This window comes from Myotis lucifugus, unplaced genomic scaffold (assembly GCF_000147115.1).
Source record: "Myotis lucifugus unplaced genomic scaffold, Myoluc2.0 scaffold_78, whole genome shotgun sequence".
Taxonomy (NCBI): Eukaryota; Metazoa; Chordata; class Mammalia; order Chiroptera; family Vespertilionidae; genus Myotis; species Myotis lucifugus.
This window is the reverse complement of record NW_005871126.1, coordinates 2,843,479-2,863,162: the sequence shown is the minus strand read 5'-3', so window position 1 is coordinate 2,863,162 and position 19,684 is coordinate 2,843,479. Positions and strand designations below refer to the sequence as shown.

The 19,684-nt window shown below is 34.5% G+C and overlaps 1 protein-coding gene across 6 annotated transcripts in view; it reads right to left on the bottom strand.

Moving 5' to 3' along the window:
- C2CD5 (C2 calcium dependent domain containing 5) overlaps window positions 1-19,684 on the bottom strand; it is a 94,841-nt gene that overhangs the window by 58,050 nt on the left and 17,107 nt on the right. For all 6 annotated transcript variants that reach the window (XM_023755517.1, XM_023755518.1, XM_023755520.1 and 3 more), the window contains 3 exons: window positions 18,834-19,032; window positions 11,880-12,031; window positions 6,813-6,898 (listed from right to left, as the gene is read on the bottom strand). In XM_023755517.1, coding sequence (XP_023611285.1) covers window positions 6,813-6,898; window positions 11,880-12,031; window positions 18,834-19,032 — 437 coding nt within the window. The remainder of the gene's footprint in view (window positions 1-6,812; window positions 6,899-11,879; window positions 12,032-18,833; window positions 19,033-19,684) is intronic.

Sequence of the window (19,684 nt, the reverse complement as noted above, 5' to 3'; positions counted from 1 at the left end):
TACATAGAACAGTGAAGACAGGGAAAATTTCAAGTTGAGGTGTGTAGAGAATCGCTGTGTGATTATTTACTCTATCAAGACCAGGGCAGCAGGAGAAAATGTAAGTTCATAAATGTATTTTAAGGAAAGGAGAGAGGTAAGTGATGACAGCAAGGGAAGCAATACAATTCCACACGTTTTTTGAAGCTATATTCTTCCTTTCTCTCTCAAGGACATCAATCTCATCAATTTAGAGACAAAGAGAAGCATGTGAGAGAAGAAAACAGTAGAGAAAGGAAAGTCATTGAAATAGTACCCAGGAAGAAAAGGGAGCCCCTGTAGCTGCCCAAATATAAAGGTCTATCACATTATTCAAATTGCATTTGGGTCAGGGAACTAAATATCTGACTTGTCTTGCTCCAAGATTAATATAGCTCACTTAACCAGAAATCACTTACGAGTAGCCTCAGCTATTCAGAACCTAACTGAGAACTGGAAAATAAGCAAAACAGGGCTCTCAACAGTAAAAAGAACTGTTACGGTTCCAAGTACTAAGTTTATGTGCTTTATTCATAAGAAATCCCCACTGATCATAATCACAGTATGGCATATAATAATTTTAAAGATATAACTTTAGGGATATATTCTAAAATCTCAGTATCCTTTTCCCAGACCACAGTAGATTAAATGCAACAAATAAAAGCTGGAAGATAAAGAGATACAGAATACTACTAGAAGCAGGTACATTAAAAGCAGCAAGAACACTGACTGAAGAATACAAACGTAAAAGATGGAGAATACAAATTCACCAAAACATAATTTAACAAAGCATAGCAATTGGATTCATTCAGCAAAAGGCAAACAGTTTGGTACATCTCAGTAACCCAGGAAGGTACAGAATAAATATATATATGTATATGTATATATGCATATATATGTATGTGTATGTATATATGCATGTGTATGTATATATAATTAGAAGGTAATTCAGTTAGAATATATAAGTAATCTTTACATTAATAAGGGCAAGAAAGCCTAGGCTATGTAAAGAAGAGTAAAAAAACAATTTATGGAAGTGTGTAGGTATGGCCCAAATGAAAGCAGAGTAAAGGGAAGGCAAGGGAGAAGACAGAAGGGGAATTTCACTTAAATGTATTACAAAATATTTGGTCAAAATGCCTTCTTATTGCCCCCTGAACTTTTTCAATATATATTTTAAGTGAAAAAATGTCCAGGTAAGCTTGTGTTACTACAAACTTGAGTATTTTACCTAATAAGCTAAATCTTAGAAAAAGAATTTTTTCAACACAAGTTTTTAATTTCCTCAAAATACTGAGGCATAATATGAAAAAGCCCTTTAAATTTACTTTTTACATTTAAATATAGGATGTCCCAAAAATATATACACATACATATTTTCGATAGCTCAATTGATGTTTCTTTCTTTTCCAATTTAACCCATTGGAATTAATAATTATTCAAAGTGTGTATACATTTTTTGGGACATCCTATATTATAAATATTCTGGACCAGAGACACTGAAAATAAGTTTTTTAAGCAAATGGAAAGTACTACTTCCTTCTAAAACATAAAAATAAATTGGGTAAATTCACATATTAAAAACTTCTGCAAGCCTAGCCGGTTTGGCTTAGTGGATAGTGTTGGCCTGCAGACTGAAGGGTCCCAGGTTCGATTCTGGTCAAGGGCACATGCCCAAGTTGCAGGCTCAATCCCCGGGAGGGGGTGGGGGGGTATGGAGGCAGCCGATCAATGATTTTCTCACATTACTGATGTTTCTCTCTCTCTCTCTCTCTCTCTCTTCCTCTCTGAAATCAATAAAAACATATATTTTTTTTAAATCTGCATATAAGACTTGACGTATGAAAAAATGAACCTAAATGCTTTCCCTATTTCGGATTCTTTGACTCTTCTACTCAAATTTCTGAAGATGGGATAAATGAAGAGGAAAAGCATCTAGAGCAGTGGTTCTCAACCTTCCTAATGCTGCGACCCTTTAATACAGTTCCTCATGTTGTGGTGACCCCCAACCATAAAATTATTTTCGTTGCTACTTCATAACTGTAATTTTGCTACTGTTATGAATCGTAATGTAAATATCTGATATGCAGGATGTATTTTCATTGTTACAAATTGAACATAATTAAAGCATAGTGATTAATCACAAAAACAATATGTAATTATATATGTGTTTTCCGATGGTTTTAGGCGACCCCTGTGAAAGGGTCGTTCGACCCCCAAGGGGTCACGACCCACAGGTTGAGAACCGCTGATCTAGAGGGTCACAGCAGAAGATGTAGGAAAATAGCTGCCCAAAGAGGCAGAGGCCAACTTCACCTCTGTGCTGCATGTCCCCGGTTCATGCATGCAGCACACCCACTCACTTTAACACACATACTTTAACCTACAGTATAGAAAATGGCAATTATTCAACCTCAGAACTACTGCTCATGTCTACAGCCTACCTGTAGCTATGAGGTTTACCACCTATCGTCTCCACCACAATCACCAGCAGCTATGAAGTACTCAGAATGTGCCAGCCCTGAGCAAAGTATTCTAAAACTGTCCTTTAAAATTGTTCCCATACCCTAAGAAAGAGGTACTATTATCTCCACATTTTAGGTAAAAAAAAACAAAACAACTGAGCTCAAGAGGGCCTAGACCAGCGGTTCTCAACCTGTGGGTCGTGACCCCTTTGGGGGTCGAACGACCCTTTCACAGGGGTCCTAAGACCATCGGAAAACACATATATAATTACATATTGTTTTTGTGATTAATCACTATGCTTTAATTATGTTCAATTTGTAACAATGAAAATACATCCTGCATATCAGATATTTACATTACGATTCAAAACAGTAACAAAATTACAGTTATGAAGTAGCAACGAAAATAATTTTGTGGTTGGGGGTCATCACAACATGAGGAACTGTATTAAAGAGTCCCGGCATTAGGAAGGTTGAGAACCCTGGCCTAGACTCTTACTGAACAACAAACCTCATCTGGCTTCTTATTATTTCTGGTTAAAACATTAAGTTAAAGAGTTGATTTTAATCTCTAGTCTATTATTATACCTGATGAATGTATGGGTTCTCTAGTCCACAAGGACAGCTTCCTTAAGATCAGCCCAACCACACACTGCTTTCATTGCTCAGATGAAACTTCCAGGGACTATAGGAGACGTTTCCTCTGGAAAATCCTTATATTTAAAACATCTTGCCCTTTGGGACCTAGATAAGACTTCATATGTTGATGTTTTGACATAAGCCAAGTGCATGTAGCATAAATCTATTAATAGCATGTACTCAGGACAGGCTAGTTGAAAAATCTTGAGAACACAAGGGAGTATCTCTTTTAAGATTTAAATAGGATTTTTCTTAGATGTTTAAATAGCTTATTTTTAAATCATATGTTCTTTTTATTATCCTAAGAGACCAGAGTAACTCTCTAGACATAAAACTTCATGCCAGATTCCTATGATTTATTATATAATTTTACCCCCACTTCTACAAAAGTCATAATTTATCAAATAAGTTTGCTCTTTATCAATGTTTCCCCAAAATGTGTTCCTCACTAAAACATATTTAAATGAAAGATTCCATGGTAAAATATATTTAAAAAACACTAGGTCAAACTAAGTTAACTAGGTTTCTTTACTGAAGAAAAATAAACATCCCAGAATCGACAGAGTAATTTTATTTTTCTTACAGGTGAAAGAAGAGTCATATTGAAAAATATATCTATTTGCCTTACATCAAATAGTTCATAGGCAAAACCTAAATCTAAATAAAACTTTTAGTTCTATTTCTCATCTCCCAGTAATTTGACACCTGTTCCCAAGATCTTGTCAACTTATCTTATATAATAAAAGCCTAATATGCAAATTGTCCCCTCGGGCGGTCGTTCAACCGGGAGACCAGGAGTTCAACCACTAGCTATGACGTGCGCTGACCACCAGGGCGTGGCGTGGAACATAGCAGGCATCAGCGACGTGCTGCGACCTCTCACCAGCTACCTGGGGGCGGGGGTGACGGGGATGGAGGTGCAGTGAGAATGTGGGATGTCTGTAGAGCTCGCTCTCACTCCCCCTGCTTACCTCCCCTGGGACGCCAGGGCTCGGTGTGCTGGGGAAGCCCCTGCACTGAGGTGCCAGGCGCCCGTGGGGAGCCCGCCCCACACCCACGCAGCCTCATTCGGGTGAGCCAGGCCGCAGCCACCGGGACCGCAGGGGCTGGTGGGTCTCTCCGTGGGTTCACGCAGGAGCCAGTCTGCGAGGCTGGCTGGGAGAGAGCACACTGCCTGCCTGGCTCCCATGTGGTACCGCTGGGCGGCCCAGAGGCCCATGCTGCACCCTGGCCCACAGCATCCAGCCGCACTCACTGAATCTCCACATGGGGACTCGGGCGCCATGACTCAGGCAGAGGGGGGCGCACAGGAGCTCGGGAACCCAGGTGCTGCCCAGGGCCCAGAGGTCAGCTGGGACCTGCCCTTCCACCCAGACGCTCACACTTCGATCACTGGCCAGGCCTAGGGATTGCACCGTGCACGAATTTCGTGCACCAGGCCTCTGGTTTTTTAATATTTTTGTGAAAGGGGGAAAATACTTTTATTTTTGAGAACTCTACTTGAATAATCCACTAAATAAAGGATTTTCAGCAAAGTTTCTCTTTTCCTCAAGTAAAAAAAAGCAATATAATTTATTAAGGGTGGCAAGAGGTAGAAATAAATGTGTTTAAAGTGAATATTAAAAAATGATACAACTAGCCTAGGTTCAACTTGATTCAGTGCTCAACTTGGCAGAGTTAAGGCACATCTGAACATATATGGAGAGAATTCTTCATACTTCTGTACAAATATTTCCCAAAATAAAGCCACACTACTGGCAGCCATAAAAAAATAGGAAAGTCAAAGATGATAATGCTCTATTTATTTTGTACACAGGGTAGAGAGGTGGTCTCATAAACTCGAGTAACTGATACTGCAAGGTTAAGGTTATGTAAATATATTGCTAACTCAGGTTTTACCAAATTATAAATGAAAATTTAAAGTTCTCCACACCTCTGCTGTTAATTCCATGAAGATTATCTAGTAATGTATGCCCAATGTGTTAATGTGTCCAAAATTTTAAGAATGTTTAAAAGCATATTTGTAAACATAAATTTTATCGAAACCAAATCCAAAACCATTTTCAGTGATTAGAATTATTTTTCTTATAATGCTAGATGTTTTTAAACATTCTTAGTACAGAGAGTAAAGTCACAGGTACAACATACAGGCAAAATCTCATTATATCAAACATCAAGGCAATCCAAGTTTTTCTCTTCCTGTGAATTCTAGAATGATAATTAGATTACAGGACATATTCCTAGTGAAAGGGACTCTGTAGAGAATACAAAACTGGGAGGGGTGGAAGTAAGAGCATTCTGCACTAAAAAATGATAAGGGGACACACCTTCACTCTGGCCCTCTTCTCCCTCTTTTTAGTCCTTATCTTGATTTGCTTTCAATGGATGGTGTGAATATTTAGGTGGGCTTTTTGTGCCTGCAAGCTGTGAGAATAGCTGAAAGGCAATTGCTGCTTAATAGGGTATAAAGCCAAGAACCGGGTACAGCTAAAGTCTCATCACTCTGCTTAGTACAGGTCTATTCTCTCCAGCCTGTCTAAAAGGCAAACAGTGCATACACAGATACTCTCAGCACAAGCAAAGAAAGCCTAAAAAAAAAAAAAAATTCGTATTGTTCATAATAATGGAATCTGAAAAACACAAGTATTCTCAAAAGGCCAACCTCTAGGGGGAAAAACACACCTTTGTTTTATAAAGTGCATCCTTTTATAAGTATTTGCTATATTGCAACTTTTTTAAAAAAATGCTAGTGTAAACTAGAACCTGTGAAAGACATTCTGTAAATCAGACATAATGAGAGCTATGGAACTGTGCCGTAAAGTAACTGACAGGACATAAAATCATGCACTGTATTAGTTAAGTAGGAAAAAGAAAACAAAAACAGCCTCATAGTGCTATTAAATTAAAAAAAAACAAACTTTGCATTACGAAAAGAAAAAAAGCTGGCAACATGTGTTAAAAGCATAAATGAAACTTAAATGATCAATATTAAAACTAGAAAAACTACCATACAAGAAATAGGCTCTCACACATGTTTTAGGAACATACCCGCCTTCTACAGAACCTATGAGGCGATCCTCCCTTAGCATTGAAGTTTATAAAAAAATAAAAATGAAAAGAGAAAATCATCCAATAACTTAACTACTCATTTTTCCATTTAACATATTCAATAAAATGTTAACCTATAATATTTTAAAGAAATGTACTCAAATACTGAACCACATTATTTATGTTAATCCATAGAAATATGAAATCTGTGCATTTCTTATGCTAAAGAGATTGGCCAGTAATAAATATAATCTCAGCAAATAAAAATATTAATATACTAATAATATACTTTTAATGTTTAAAACTAACTTTTTTTTCAGGAAAAATATCTATTATTTCTTTTTATATATTATAATCTTAATGTAAAATTAGAAATAATTTCACCTTCAATGAATATTTGCAAATAGACTATTTCTAGTAAGAAACTGAAGGATAAAACAAAAATAGTTATACAATTATTCCAAATTAAAAGTTATTATACATAAACAAATCACTATGATACCTTAAATACAGTTTAGACTTTGAAATTACATTACAGATACATGACCAAAAGCAGTATGGAAATAAGTTATAAGAACATGGAAGACTGATAATACAATCACATCAACAGTGTAAAAATAAAGAATGTTGAGTGAATCTTACCCTCTGTTCCAATGCTGACTGCGTCTGTTGTCTTAAAAGAGCTTTAAATGGCCCCCCTTCTTTTCCAGCACTACCACTTCCCATTCCTACAGAACATCAGTACATAAATAACAAAAAAACAACTATAGAAGCAGAAAGATTAATTGCATTCATCTTCATAAATATCATGAGTCAAAATCTGTTTGAATGATCCAAACATTTAAAAGTATTTAAGGCAAGTGAACACATGTTTTACTCAGCAAGTTCATTTTAGAAGCAATATGTCAACGTTCTACTGATCACAACTAGTTTTAGACTTAATTTGTTCTAAAAATTATTTTTAAATTAAATTAAGGTATTGAATTTTTGCATAATATTCAATTTTGTAAATCAATCTTCCAATAAAATATAATCATGATAATACCAATTACTTATGCTAACACTTTTAGAATACTAAATATGAGAAATGTTAAATGTTTGTCTAAAATTAAGTATAAAAAGGAAAGCACTAATTGTCCTTACTTAAAATATTCCAAAATTCTCTAAAGAGCATGAATTTCAGGGTAATTTTGAAATATAGTCATATGTGTTTTCTGATAAATTCCATTCCTAAACATAACATTAATGTCAAAACAGTATTAATATCCATAGTTTTCCACACTCGTTTGCAAAAATCAACATAATTTTTTTTAAACTAAAAATCACAAACATTTAATAGACACAATCACAAATGTATGTCGTTATGCATGAAAGAATTATATTTCACAATTTCTTAGATGTATTTTTAAAGGCTTAATTATAAACTTCTTTCCCTACCTTATTTTATTCTTTTGATAATACCAAAAGATCAACTATGGTAAAAGAATTATAGAAAGCAGGGGACAGGTGAGAAGCCAGTTCTCTAAAACTAGAGTCACTAGTTCATCAATCCCACCATTTAAACTGAAGAAACATATAGTCATAGTCACTATAATGACTTTTATATTTTTAGCTGTTCTTGGATAAGGAAACAAAGGTTAGCATATGTATAGTCCCATTCTGTTCTGTTTTTTAAAAAAAGAAAATTTATTGTCCTTGTAGTAACCTAAACATGATTCTTAGAGACTATACAATACTAAACATAGAAATTAAACTAAGCTCTTTACATGAAGCATATTGAAAACCATAAAAAAATGTAAGTTTGTAGAGGTATATGAAATATAAAAAAATACAGCAGAATAATTTGAAAATTAAACCAATGGACAGGGAAAAAAAAGGATAATGAAATAATATTACCAAAACGAGACTTAAACTGATTCAAACAGAATAATTTACTAATGTAACCATATGGTTTAGCAACATGATGGTACAGGTCCAATGTGAACAGAGTTGGTATGAAGGGAAAGAAAGTAACACAGACACTCTAGTAATAAGAACCTAATAATAACTGGAAATATGTCTATCTGTGTCTTTAGAATATAATAATTTTTAATATATAAAATAATTTTAGCAGAGTATTCACAATTATCTATCAAGTGATCCTCAATCATGTCCTCATAATTCTAATCACTTAAATCTGTCTAACAATAAGAAAATAAGAAGTACATCCTGCATAAATACCCACTACTTCTTTGTAGTATCAAAAATGATTCAAAACAAAGGGATTAAAAAGCTGACATTAAGGTGATCCTACCAGAAGCAGCCAGGAACAGCTCGTCACTGAAAGAAACACTTTTCCTCAGAACTGGGCTGACAAGGCTAGAATGATGAGGGGAAAGGCTAGATTCCGAGAGGAGGAGACAGGACTTTTTAAGATGAAGGGAACCACAAGAGAGAGAGGGGGAGCTGGGATACAGGAAAATCCCTTGACTCTGTGGGTAAGGTGCTGTGGAGGAAAGTAGCAGAGAAAAAGATGTACGTTCAGAAGATGATCAGAAAATGCAGGATAAGGAAAGCAATGATGAACCAAAACGTAACAGTAAAAATGAATTTTAAAATGCATACACAAATTACACTAAGCTTATGAAGTCATTAGCAAGACATATACCCAACATAATATAAATAGAAGGCATAGTCTAAAACTTAACAAAACCTTTACAAACTTTGCATTCTTTAAAATTTTTAAATCACTAAAGTAAGATTTTATGCCATTCTAATAACTTTTAGATGATTTCCTTAAAATACTTAAATTACCTGCCTTCTTTGCATAAGAATGTGGAAGATTAAAATGTACTGCATCTAACAAATTTTTAAAGCCAGAAACTTGCTGCCTCAAATAGAAATACTTATTTAAAGTGGTAAAGGACAGCTCTTCAAATGTTACTAAAAAAAAACAAACATATCCCTATGAGTATTTAAATTGAAAAATCAAACAGTACCACATTAAGCAGTTGCCATTATTCATCTTAAATAAATAAATGTTAAGTTATTTCTGTTCAGATTCAAGATGTTAATACTTTTCTTTCTCCTCTAAAATTTTAAATACTCAAATTTGACCATAGAACTATTTGCATTTACAAAGATTAGGGTACCTAGTGGGGTCAAATACCATTTCTTTACATGGTTAAAAACCTGACTAAAAAAGTAAAAATGAGCTTGAGTTAGGCGCCAAGTCAGTATCCTAACACTAGCATTCTAAAATTCCACTGTGACTAGTTGAGTATTTGGGAAAAGTATGAAAATAAAATCTTATAAAATGTCACAAATTTGAATCAACTGAAATAAATCAAATTTTTTTTTAAATAAGACCTACCTGAAAAACAGATGATAGCTTTAACTACGAATGGAAAAAAAAATCGCAGTCTAAGGTTTATTAACTTCATTCTATTTTTGGCTCCCCAGTTTACATATAATAAATCAATAATAATCAGCTTATCTACTTTATTTCTCAGGAGACTGATTTTGAATATAGGTAAATTAGAAGACAGAAAATTATGAAATACATACTGAATTACAGTTTTAGAAATTTTAGAACAATCATATTTGCCATTTTAAATCTCCATGAGAAATCAGAATGCTCCTCAGGAGTATTTGAAGATATTCAGGGAATCATGATAAAGCCAAAGGACTAAAAATGACTAATATCCTATAAATATGCTACTGAGGTAGTGAATAATTATAGACAGAAAAAAATAATTTACTTAGAGGTAGCTTATAAATATAGAAATATATGAGAATACTTCTATTATAAATAAATTTTAAAAAACTAAAAAGTTGGAGCTAGAAAATAAAATACAAAAATATTTTCATTTGATAATACAACTGACTGCAAACTAGAAAGCTAAGAGAATAGACTAGTTCAGTTAATGTATTACTTGACAATCTTCTTTAGTCTTGGACTTTATGGTGAACTAAAGAAAAAGAAACAGAAAGATCAAGGAAATACTTTCAAAAATTAAAGATAATATTGAAAAGTGGCCTGGAATACACAAATAAATAGCAAGTGGACAGTTTTAAAAATATTTTTAAGAAAACTTATTCTTCAAATACTATCCTAAGTCTTTCTTGTTTTTTTATTTGTTCGTTTTTAAAATATATTTTTACTGATTTGAGAGAGGAAGGGAGAGGAAGAGAGAGATAGAAACATCAATGATGACAGAGAATCATTGATTGGCTGCCTCCTGCACATCCGCTACTGGGAATCCAGCCCACAACCTGGGCATGCACCCTTGACTGGAATTGAACCCAGGACCCGTCAGTCGTAGGCCAACACTCTATCCACTGAGCCAAACTGGCTAGGGCAGTCTTTCTTGTTTTGATTGTCATGAATTCAGGGCCAGAATTTCATTCTTTAGTAAAAAACAAAGAAAACCACTATTTGAAGATACTATATCATAGAAATCCATGCTTGAAACCTATATGTTCATGTTGACCAATGTCATCCCAATCAATTTAATAAATAAATATGTTTTTTAAAAAAGAAAAGCACTATTTGAATGGTTTCATGAATATGGTTAAGATGCTACAAATCATGTTAAGATGCTTATCATGAATATGGTTAAGATTACTATCAAATATCAATTATTTTAAGATGTCAGTCATAATTATGTATATATAAAAATACAGATACTCTTTTCAAAGAATTAGGTGCTCATATAAATTACTACATTTATAAAAGTAGATATTAAATCTACAGGCTTTTTTTTAATATCCTCTTTTACTTTGGAAGTAGTACTGGTTCTGGAATTAGATTTCTTTACATTGCCTTCATAAAATCAGGTCATTTTATAAATTTCTTGGCTAACATGAAAATAAGGTTATTCAAGATAAATTAAAAATAACACAAATAAGAACTATGCAATATGTTTTCATTAATCTGGCAAGAAATTGCCAGACAAAAATAGTATTTACAAAAATTGCAAACTATTAACTTTTAAATGTTTTATTTATTTTTCTTTTTCTCAAGAATAATAATTTAATGATTAAGTTAATTCTATTTTATGTAGTAAGGGAGGAATTTGATTTTTAATCAATTTTTGTCATAAAATATGTTCATAAAATTTCAAATTATCAAAACACACATAGGAGACAGAAAAATTATAAATTTCATACATTAAAATATATGCAAAAATAAGTAAATAAAAACTGCTATTTTCTAATCTAGAAATTAAGACAAGAAAAAAACAAACATTTTAAATAACAAAAAGTTAATAGGTGTATTATTCCAAAATAACCATATTAGTTGTTCTTAAGATTTTTTCATAATAAAATCTTTACAAATATATTCAGAAATAGACAGAAACAATGAATTCAAAATGCTTATACTGCATGAGGAATTCAACTGCAACTAATAGTGTTCCTTTTTATTCAAATGCTTTCAGATGTTTATTCCTCTTAACTTGAGCATGAAATGAAAAATATATACTGCAAAAATAAATCCTGGACTTCATAGCTACACTGTGATAAAATCAATAAAATGTCGATTTCTGAACTATACAAAATCTTCATATTTGCATTGTAGTCGTAAAAATGATCACTGTTCACATTACCTTTAACCTTAAATGCCAAAAAACTGGAGAAAAGGCTTGGATGGAAAGCTAACAAGGAACAGAAACAAATTTGAAAAAGAAAAAATAGAAAAAAAATAAAAGATGGGTGGAAGCGCCTTACCAGTTTTGGGTGTCAAACTCAAATCTGTGTCAGAAGAAGAGGACTGTCGGCTGTAGGACTTGGAAGGTGAAAAGGAATAAGTTTGGTTTTTCAGAGGGGTGGAGGGTCCTGATGAGTGAGTATTGGGGTTGGGATCTTCATTGAAGGGAATCCTGCCAGAAGAAGGTGGAGAAATATTAAATAATCATGTGCCAAAGGATTTGATGGAAGGCAGCATGATCCAAACACCAGGAAATATTGGGGCAGGGCCAGCAGTCATTTCTTAAGTGTGGAGCTGGGTATGAGGCCAAAGTCAATCAACTGCTGTTTAACCATTCATCATTCTTCAAATAAATAATTATCTGCATTGAAACAGTTAATAAGCCAAGTAAAAAAGCAAAAAAGCATGAAATGACAGACTAAGGGGGGTAAAAAATATTAAAAGGAGAAATAAACAAAAAGAATAAATACATGACTGAAAATACTTGCAAATAAACAATGCTCTTTTTTAAGTTACCAAAGAAACGATGACTGCAAATGGTGTGTGTAAATATTCACAACTGTTTTTATATTTGCACACACAGATATCATCAAAAGAAAAATGTTTCCTTATCCTATAGCATCAAGAGTGCCACAGCTAAAAACAGAGCAGAGAGGAAAATGAATATAGCTACAAAAAATCATTGCATTTTATGCAGCATAGTTGCTTACCTCTTTTCCAAAAGCTCTCTTCCACAGAATAAAACAGACCCTACTGTAACAAGGTTTGTACATAAAGAACATAAGCAAATCAGAAGCTTTGGAAGCTATTTTGTTTAGAATCCAATCATTAATTTTTATTCTAACCAAATGTAGTTGTAATGGCAAAAATACATACTGGAGGATTCCCCAAAAAACGCACAGTGTGCATACAGAACCCAGGGTTGTTAGAAGGCCTATGGAAGAGACTTTGGAAACTGGAAGAACACTTTCAATTCCATGTTAGAGCCTCTATGGAGGCTAAATACAGGATTTCTTCACTGCAACTGGACTTTGAGTGAGAAAAGGAAGAAGCCAAGACTTGTGGTACCTGCCTACACTACCTGCCTGCCTGCCCTCTGCAGCCACTCTGCCTGTGGCCTGCCTTCCCCAGCTCTGGAGTCTGAGCAGTCTCGTACCAGTATAGATGAGAGTGGGAACAGACACAGAGAAGTTCTGAGTAAGTCGGGAGCCAGTAGCAGTGTGAATTGGGCTGTTGTGAGTCGAGCGGCATCCATGGCTTGGAGGATGAACCAGCGGAGACCTGGGGGAATTTTTGGTCAAAGTGGAAGAAAAGAAAACAATACATACAACAGATAGCAAAGTTTTGTTAAAATAATTTCAAAGGAGCTTTAGTTAGGGGAGAGGAATTATTTTTTTTAATCCCTAGCATACAAAAAAACAAGTTGAAATTTTTAAAAAATAGCTAAATATTCATTCATTCATTAGGATATAATTATAGTTTTAAAGGATCAGATTAATAAATTAGGACTGTGAATACGAAAGATAGCAGGTAGAATTGTCAGTGGAATTAAATTTCTTAGAAAGACAAAGATTTGGATTTAAGCTGCTCTAAAATGTTTGTTATTATTTTGATCACCACAGAATTTTAGGAAGAAAATACCCATAAAAGTGAAAAGTCTATAAATACAAAGTTCTTATATTATTTTTGAGACTGATATATAAATAATTGCTGATATAATTAATTATATTTTCCATAAAGAAAGTTTAACTAGCAAACCTATTTCTGTCTAGAATCCTGAGATAGGGGTACTTAAGAATAAGAAAAATGACAGCATAAAGAGAAATGACTGAACTGAATGGATATAAGCCGATATAAACATTGCATATTTTAATATATCAAGTATAACTCAAGTTATACTGGGAACCAAACAAAACAAGGAAACAATTCTTTTAAAAACACATTAATAAAGCAATTTAAATGATTTTTGTCTAGCTCTCTCAAACATATTATTTAAACTTAAAATAGATTAAACTACATTCTGAATTGAAATATTTTAAGATATCAACTTGTATCCTGCAACAGACCACATCATGAGCATGTATGAATATATTTAGATCAGATACAGAGGTATATATTCATATACAACCTTTCAAAATAAAGTATATTACAGAACTAAAAGTCCTAACTTCATTAGCAATTATTTCACTATTCAATGCCTTTGCTTATATACAATAAAGTGAAAATAATCCTTATATATAATCTGAAAACTATCATATCTCCATTTTTTATTTAATTTTGTTGTTGTTACCCCTCACCCAAGGATATTTTTCCATTGATTTTTTTTACAAAGAGTGGAAGGGAGGGGAGAGACAGAGAAAAACACTGATGTGAGAGAGACACATCAATTGGTTGCCTCTTGCACACACCAACCAAGGCCAGGGATCAAGCCTACAACCAAAGTACGTGCCCTTGACCTGAATTAAACCTGGGACCCTTCAGTCTATAGGCCAGCGCTCTATCCACTTAGCCAAACCGGCTAAGGCAATCATATCACAATTTTTTTAGAATTCAAATTAAAAGCAGGCCAAGAGCCCAACTTTTCCTGGCGTCTCTTTTTCTTTTCCATTGCCCAACAATCACAATTTGTCAAGGTTCAAACATGAGCTATCATTAATTGACAATAATGGTCTACAGACTACTTTCTGGAAATATCACTGATTTTACAATGGGATAATTGTTTCTGTTTTTGTTGCTAGTTTAAATTTAAAATGTGTTTAATATAACTAATAAAAATCAAACATCTCATTGATGATTTATTTGTATACAAACTGAGTGAGGTTTTATTTTTGTTTTTTCTTTCTCTGTTGAAGTGACTAATGAAGTTAAAAAGTCTAAAAATCAGCCCTGGCTGGTGTGGCTCAGTGGTGACAGAATCAGCCCGTGCACAGAAAGGTCTTGGGTTCGATTCCCAGTCAAAGGCATGTACCTAGGTTGTAGGCTGGATCCAGCCCCCGTCAGGTCCTGTGTGGGAGGGCAGCCAATTGGTGTGTCTCTCTCACATCAATGTTTCTCTCTATCTCTCTCTCACTCTCTTTTTCTTTCTCTCTCTCTGCCCTCTCTCTTTCCCTCCCTTCCACTCTCTAAAAAAAAAAAAGGAAAAAATATTCTCAGGTGATGATTAACAAAACAAAAAAAAGTCTAAGAATCAATGTCATACTGAGGAGGAATTATGGCTAAAATCTCTTAGAAAGTACTTTTTTTTCTGAAGTAGAGAAGTAATAAATCATATTTAAGTGCACTTTGTACCATCAAGATAATTCAGCTAGGAAACAAAAAAGATTTATATTGTACATTACATTAAACATCTAAAAGGAAAAAAACTGATGGAGTAGAACACACATTAATAAAGGTAAAATAAAATAAAATGAGCATTGTAAAATGTTCAAATTATGATATCACATTAAAACTCAAATACACTGGAGCATCATCATAATGTATTCTTGGAGTTCTAATTCGTAACAATCTCTTTTCATGAAAGGTTGCCTTTCAATAACACCCAAGTGGCACTTCTAATATCAAATCCATTCAGGCAGGAACATAATCCAAACTACCTTTTATTAAATTTCCATCTAGAATCAACAATGTTATAATTAAATACCAGAATAATTATAATCAACTGAATCATAAAACAACTTTAAGCTAGCACTCAAATTGATTCATTATCAAAAATACAAAAGAAGCTAGTTGAAATAAAGCAGCCTGAGTATTGCCTGAGTATAGAGGGTTTTTGGGGGGGGGGCGGGGGGTTAAAATAATATGACTTAGGTAGTAAGATGTCTTGCAGAAAAATCTTAATGAAGCAACTTAAATTCTTCACAGTGAATATTTGACAATTAAATGCAAATGGCTACAACAAATTTAGAAAAGGAAAAAACTTACATAATCCCAGAAGATTTACATTATTGAAACACTTCCTGAATGCAGATAAAATGTATTCCCCTAGTGCCCATACATCATTTTAAGACACCAACAGGTACTATAGTTTTCTCTTTCCATTAAGTTAGTGAAAAGAGGAAAACTTCAGAAATCACAAATGCAAAAGCCAGACCCCTTAAGGCAGTGTAGATAAAGAGGAAGAGTAGCAGGAGGAGGAGGGACCCCAGGTCCTTACTTAAATTTGCTATGGAAAAAGAAAAAAAAAATCTGAATTCCAAATTCCCCCCAAAATCTACCCCTGCAATCTGACTTCCCCTGTAGCAACAGGCAGTTGATATATTTTTAAGACACATTTTTAAGTAGAATATAAAGCAAATTCACTCTTCCATTTTATTTAAAAGTTATTTCATTTGCAACATATCTATATATATAAAAACCTAAGCGACCGGCCAACTGGCTGGTAGCTATGACACACAATGACCACCAGGGGGCAGACACTCAACGCAGGAACTGCCAAGCTGCGGTGACTTGGCAGCTGTGGTTCTTGGGTGATGCACCCAAAACCAGAGAGGAGGGAGCCCGATTCCAGGGTGTGTCATCCAAGAACCGCCCTCTCGCAATCCGGGACCCCTCAGGGGATGTCGGGGAGCCGGTTTCAGCCTGATCCCCACAGGCCAGGCCGAGGGACCCCACCGGTGCATGAATCCATGCACCGGGCCTCTAGTTTCCAAATAAAATAAGGCAATATATGTGCTCCCTCTCTTGTGATAAAATTTAATCCAAATAACTAAAGGCCAACAGAAAGGAAATAAATAAAAAGAATAAACTTAAGATAAAGGGGAAAATCTTTTTTTAAAAGGTTGTGTTTTAGGCCCTGGCCGGTCTAGCTCAGTGGCTAGAGCGTTGGCCTGTGGACTGAAGGGTCCCAGGTTCAATTCCTGCTAAGGGAACCTGGGTTGCGGCTCGATGCCCAGTGTGGGGCTTGCAGGAGGCAGCCGATCAATGATTCTCTCTCATCATCGATGTGTCTAACTCTCTCTCCCTCTCCCTTCCTCTCTGAAATCAATAAAAATATATTTTTAAAAATTCAAAAGAGAAAAAAAAGATTGTGTTATAGCCGGGCACACGCCTATGCATTGTGGGCTTGATCCCCAGTAGGGGGCATGCAGGATGCAGCCAATCAATGATTCTCTCTAATCATTGATAATTCTGTCTCTCTCACTCTCCCTTCCTCTGAAATCAATAAAAAATTTAAAAATTTTTTTTAAAAAGATTGTTTTTAAAAAGATTGTGATTGTTTTCTAATCAACCTCTCTTGACTACTGCTTAACTAGAAAACATTTCAGGTTTCTGACTACAGAATTCTAACTCTGATGATACAGGAAAGGGGTCAGCAAACCCAACACAGGCCAAATCCATCCTGCCATCTGTTTTGTGAGGAAGTAAGTTTTATTGGAACACAACCATACTCATTAATTTTCATACTGTTGATGGCTGCTTTCACAGAACAGTAGCTGAGCTGAGACGGTACTGAGGGCAAAGATTAAATTATTTACCTGTACCTTCTGGTTATTTACAGAAAAAGTTTGTTGATCCTTGATCTAGAAGATTCTTTAGATCAAATTGTCATTGGAAGTATTATTGGCATTTAGGATGGAAAAGTTTTCATAATAAAGAGTTGTCCCTTGCTGTACAGAATAGTCAGCATTTCTAATCTCCAACAGAATCGTCTCTCTCACCCCAATCATTCTGACAGAAAGTCTATTTCAAACATTCCCTTTTCACAGCACCAGCACCACCATGCTGAACAATGACACAGGCTGAATCCAGCCAGCAAAGTTGTTTTCTTGGATCACACATAGTTTTTTTTAAATGTGTGAGCCTAAATGCCTTTAGACAGGATCAACAAACTCCTTTTTTTAGTAAATAAAGATAGAAACTATAGAGCTAGTGCCTGAAATACTCAGTACCTGGCCTTTTATTTATATATCTATACTAATAAAAGGGTAATATGCAAATTAGGCCAGATAGACTGGACGTCTTCCGGACAAAGCTGCGGTGGCTGTGAGGGCTGAGGAGGGCCGAGGGAGGGCCAGTGGCAGGCAGTGGCAGCAGCAGCAGAGTGATGGGGACGGCACCTTTGCCTGGTTGCCTCCTCAGAGGGAGGCCAGACTGCAGCTTAGGCCTGCTCCCCGTGGGACATCCCCCGAGGCTGGGACATCCCCTGAGGGCTCCCGGACTGTGAGAGGGGGCAGGCCAGGCTGAGGGACCCCCCACCCAGTGCATAAATTTTATATATTTAAAAAACATATATTTGTTTAAATATATAAATATATATATATATATATATTTTTTTTTTTATTGATTTCAGAGAGGAAAGGAGAGGGAGAGAGAGAAACAATGATGAGAGAGAATCATTGATTGGCTGCCTCTTGTATGCCCCACACTGAGGATCAGGACTGCGACCCAGGCATGTGCCCTGACAGGAATTGAACCGTGACCTCCTGGTTCATAGGCTGATGCTCAACCACTGAGCTTACCAGCCGGGCAGTAACTGGCCTTTTTAGAAAAAGTTTTCCAATGTCTGCTTTAAACAGTCCCCAGTATCACCTATTTAATTATAGCCAATTATTTATATAAACTGCTTGGCCTCTGTAGACATTCAAGTTTGAGACCCCTGCACAAGTCAATCTTTCCTGCTTTCTATAATATGTTGCTAATAATCAGCATAACTGAATTACCAAGTATAGGGTTTTAAGCATTCCCCAGAGAATAAGTAAAATTCCACACAATTCATAAATATTCATTTTATGCTTTAGATATACAGTGCCTAAAGATCTGGATAAGTTTAATTGTATCTTACTTTATTCAAATTTCATATTAAGACTATATATAAAATATTAGGAATATCTAAAGAGTTTTAAGCTTCAAATGTTGACAGTCATCATTAGGAAAAAATGTATATCGAACAACACTACTAAAATTTTCGAGCCAAATGAAAATGTATAGTAAAAGATAAAAAGTTCCTTAAGAATAATTCAGTGATTCATACTTACTCCTTCATGTCTTTGGATGGGGAATTACATGCAGGAAGGAATGCTGCTGGGCTACTTAATTTATCCAGTGTACACGCTGTCCCTATGGCTCGTACCACTAAACCAGATTCGCCTTCCAGATCAAAACACTGTAAGTACCCAACAACCGCATTTCCTCTCATTTCAAGTACTTTCAAGCCAATCTTCCTCTGCAATTCTCCTACAAAAAAGAAAGGAAACTCATTCTGCTTTATATCTCCACATTATATAAAATAAAACTGGATATAGTAGTAATAAAAGAGTCTAAAAAATCCTGGATTCTTAGAACTTGAAGGGAACCAACTTTCATGGAGGCAATATATTAGCTACATTTTACAGATGTGGCAGGTAGCATTTATTTACCAAATAATTTTTAGTTGTTTGCTATGTGCCTGGCCTTCCTCCTTCTTCTAGGTGCTAGATATATAGAGATAACTAGAAAGGTAAAGACCCAAATCTAGTGGAGTTTACATAATGTGAGAGAAACAGACAAAAAACAACAAATATAAATGTTATATATAACATATAGAATACATAGCATATAATATAGTCTAATGTAATTATATATATAATATAATTTAGCATTATATATTACATATCATATACTACAAATATGTAGAATATAATACAAAATAACAATTAAATGTATTATTTAATATGTTAAATCTAATGCATGTTAACTATGAATTAACATATTCATAAATATTTATAAATATTAGTTAAATATAATTAATCTAATACTACTATAAGTACCTATTTATAAGTATAATTTAAAAGTAACATAAATATAAATATACTTATAAATAAGTAATGTAAGTATAAATATAATTAAT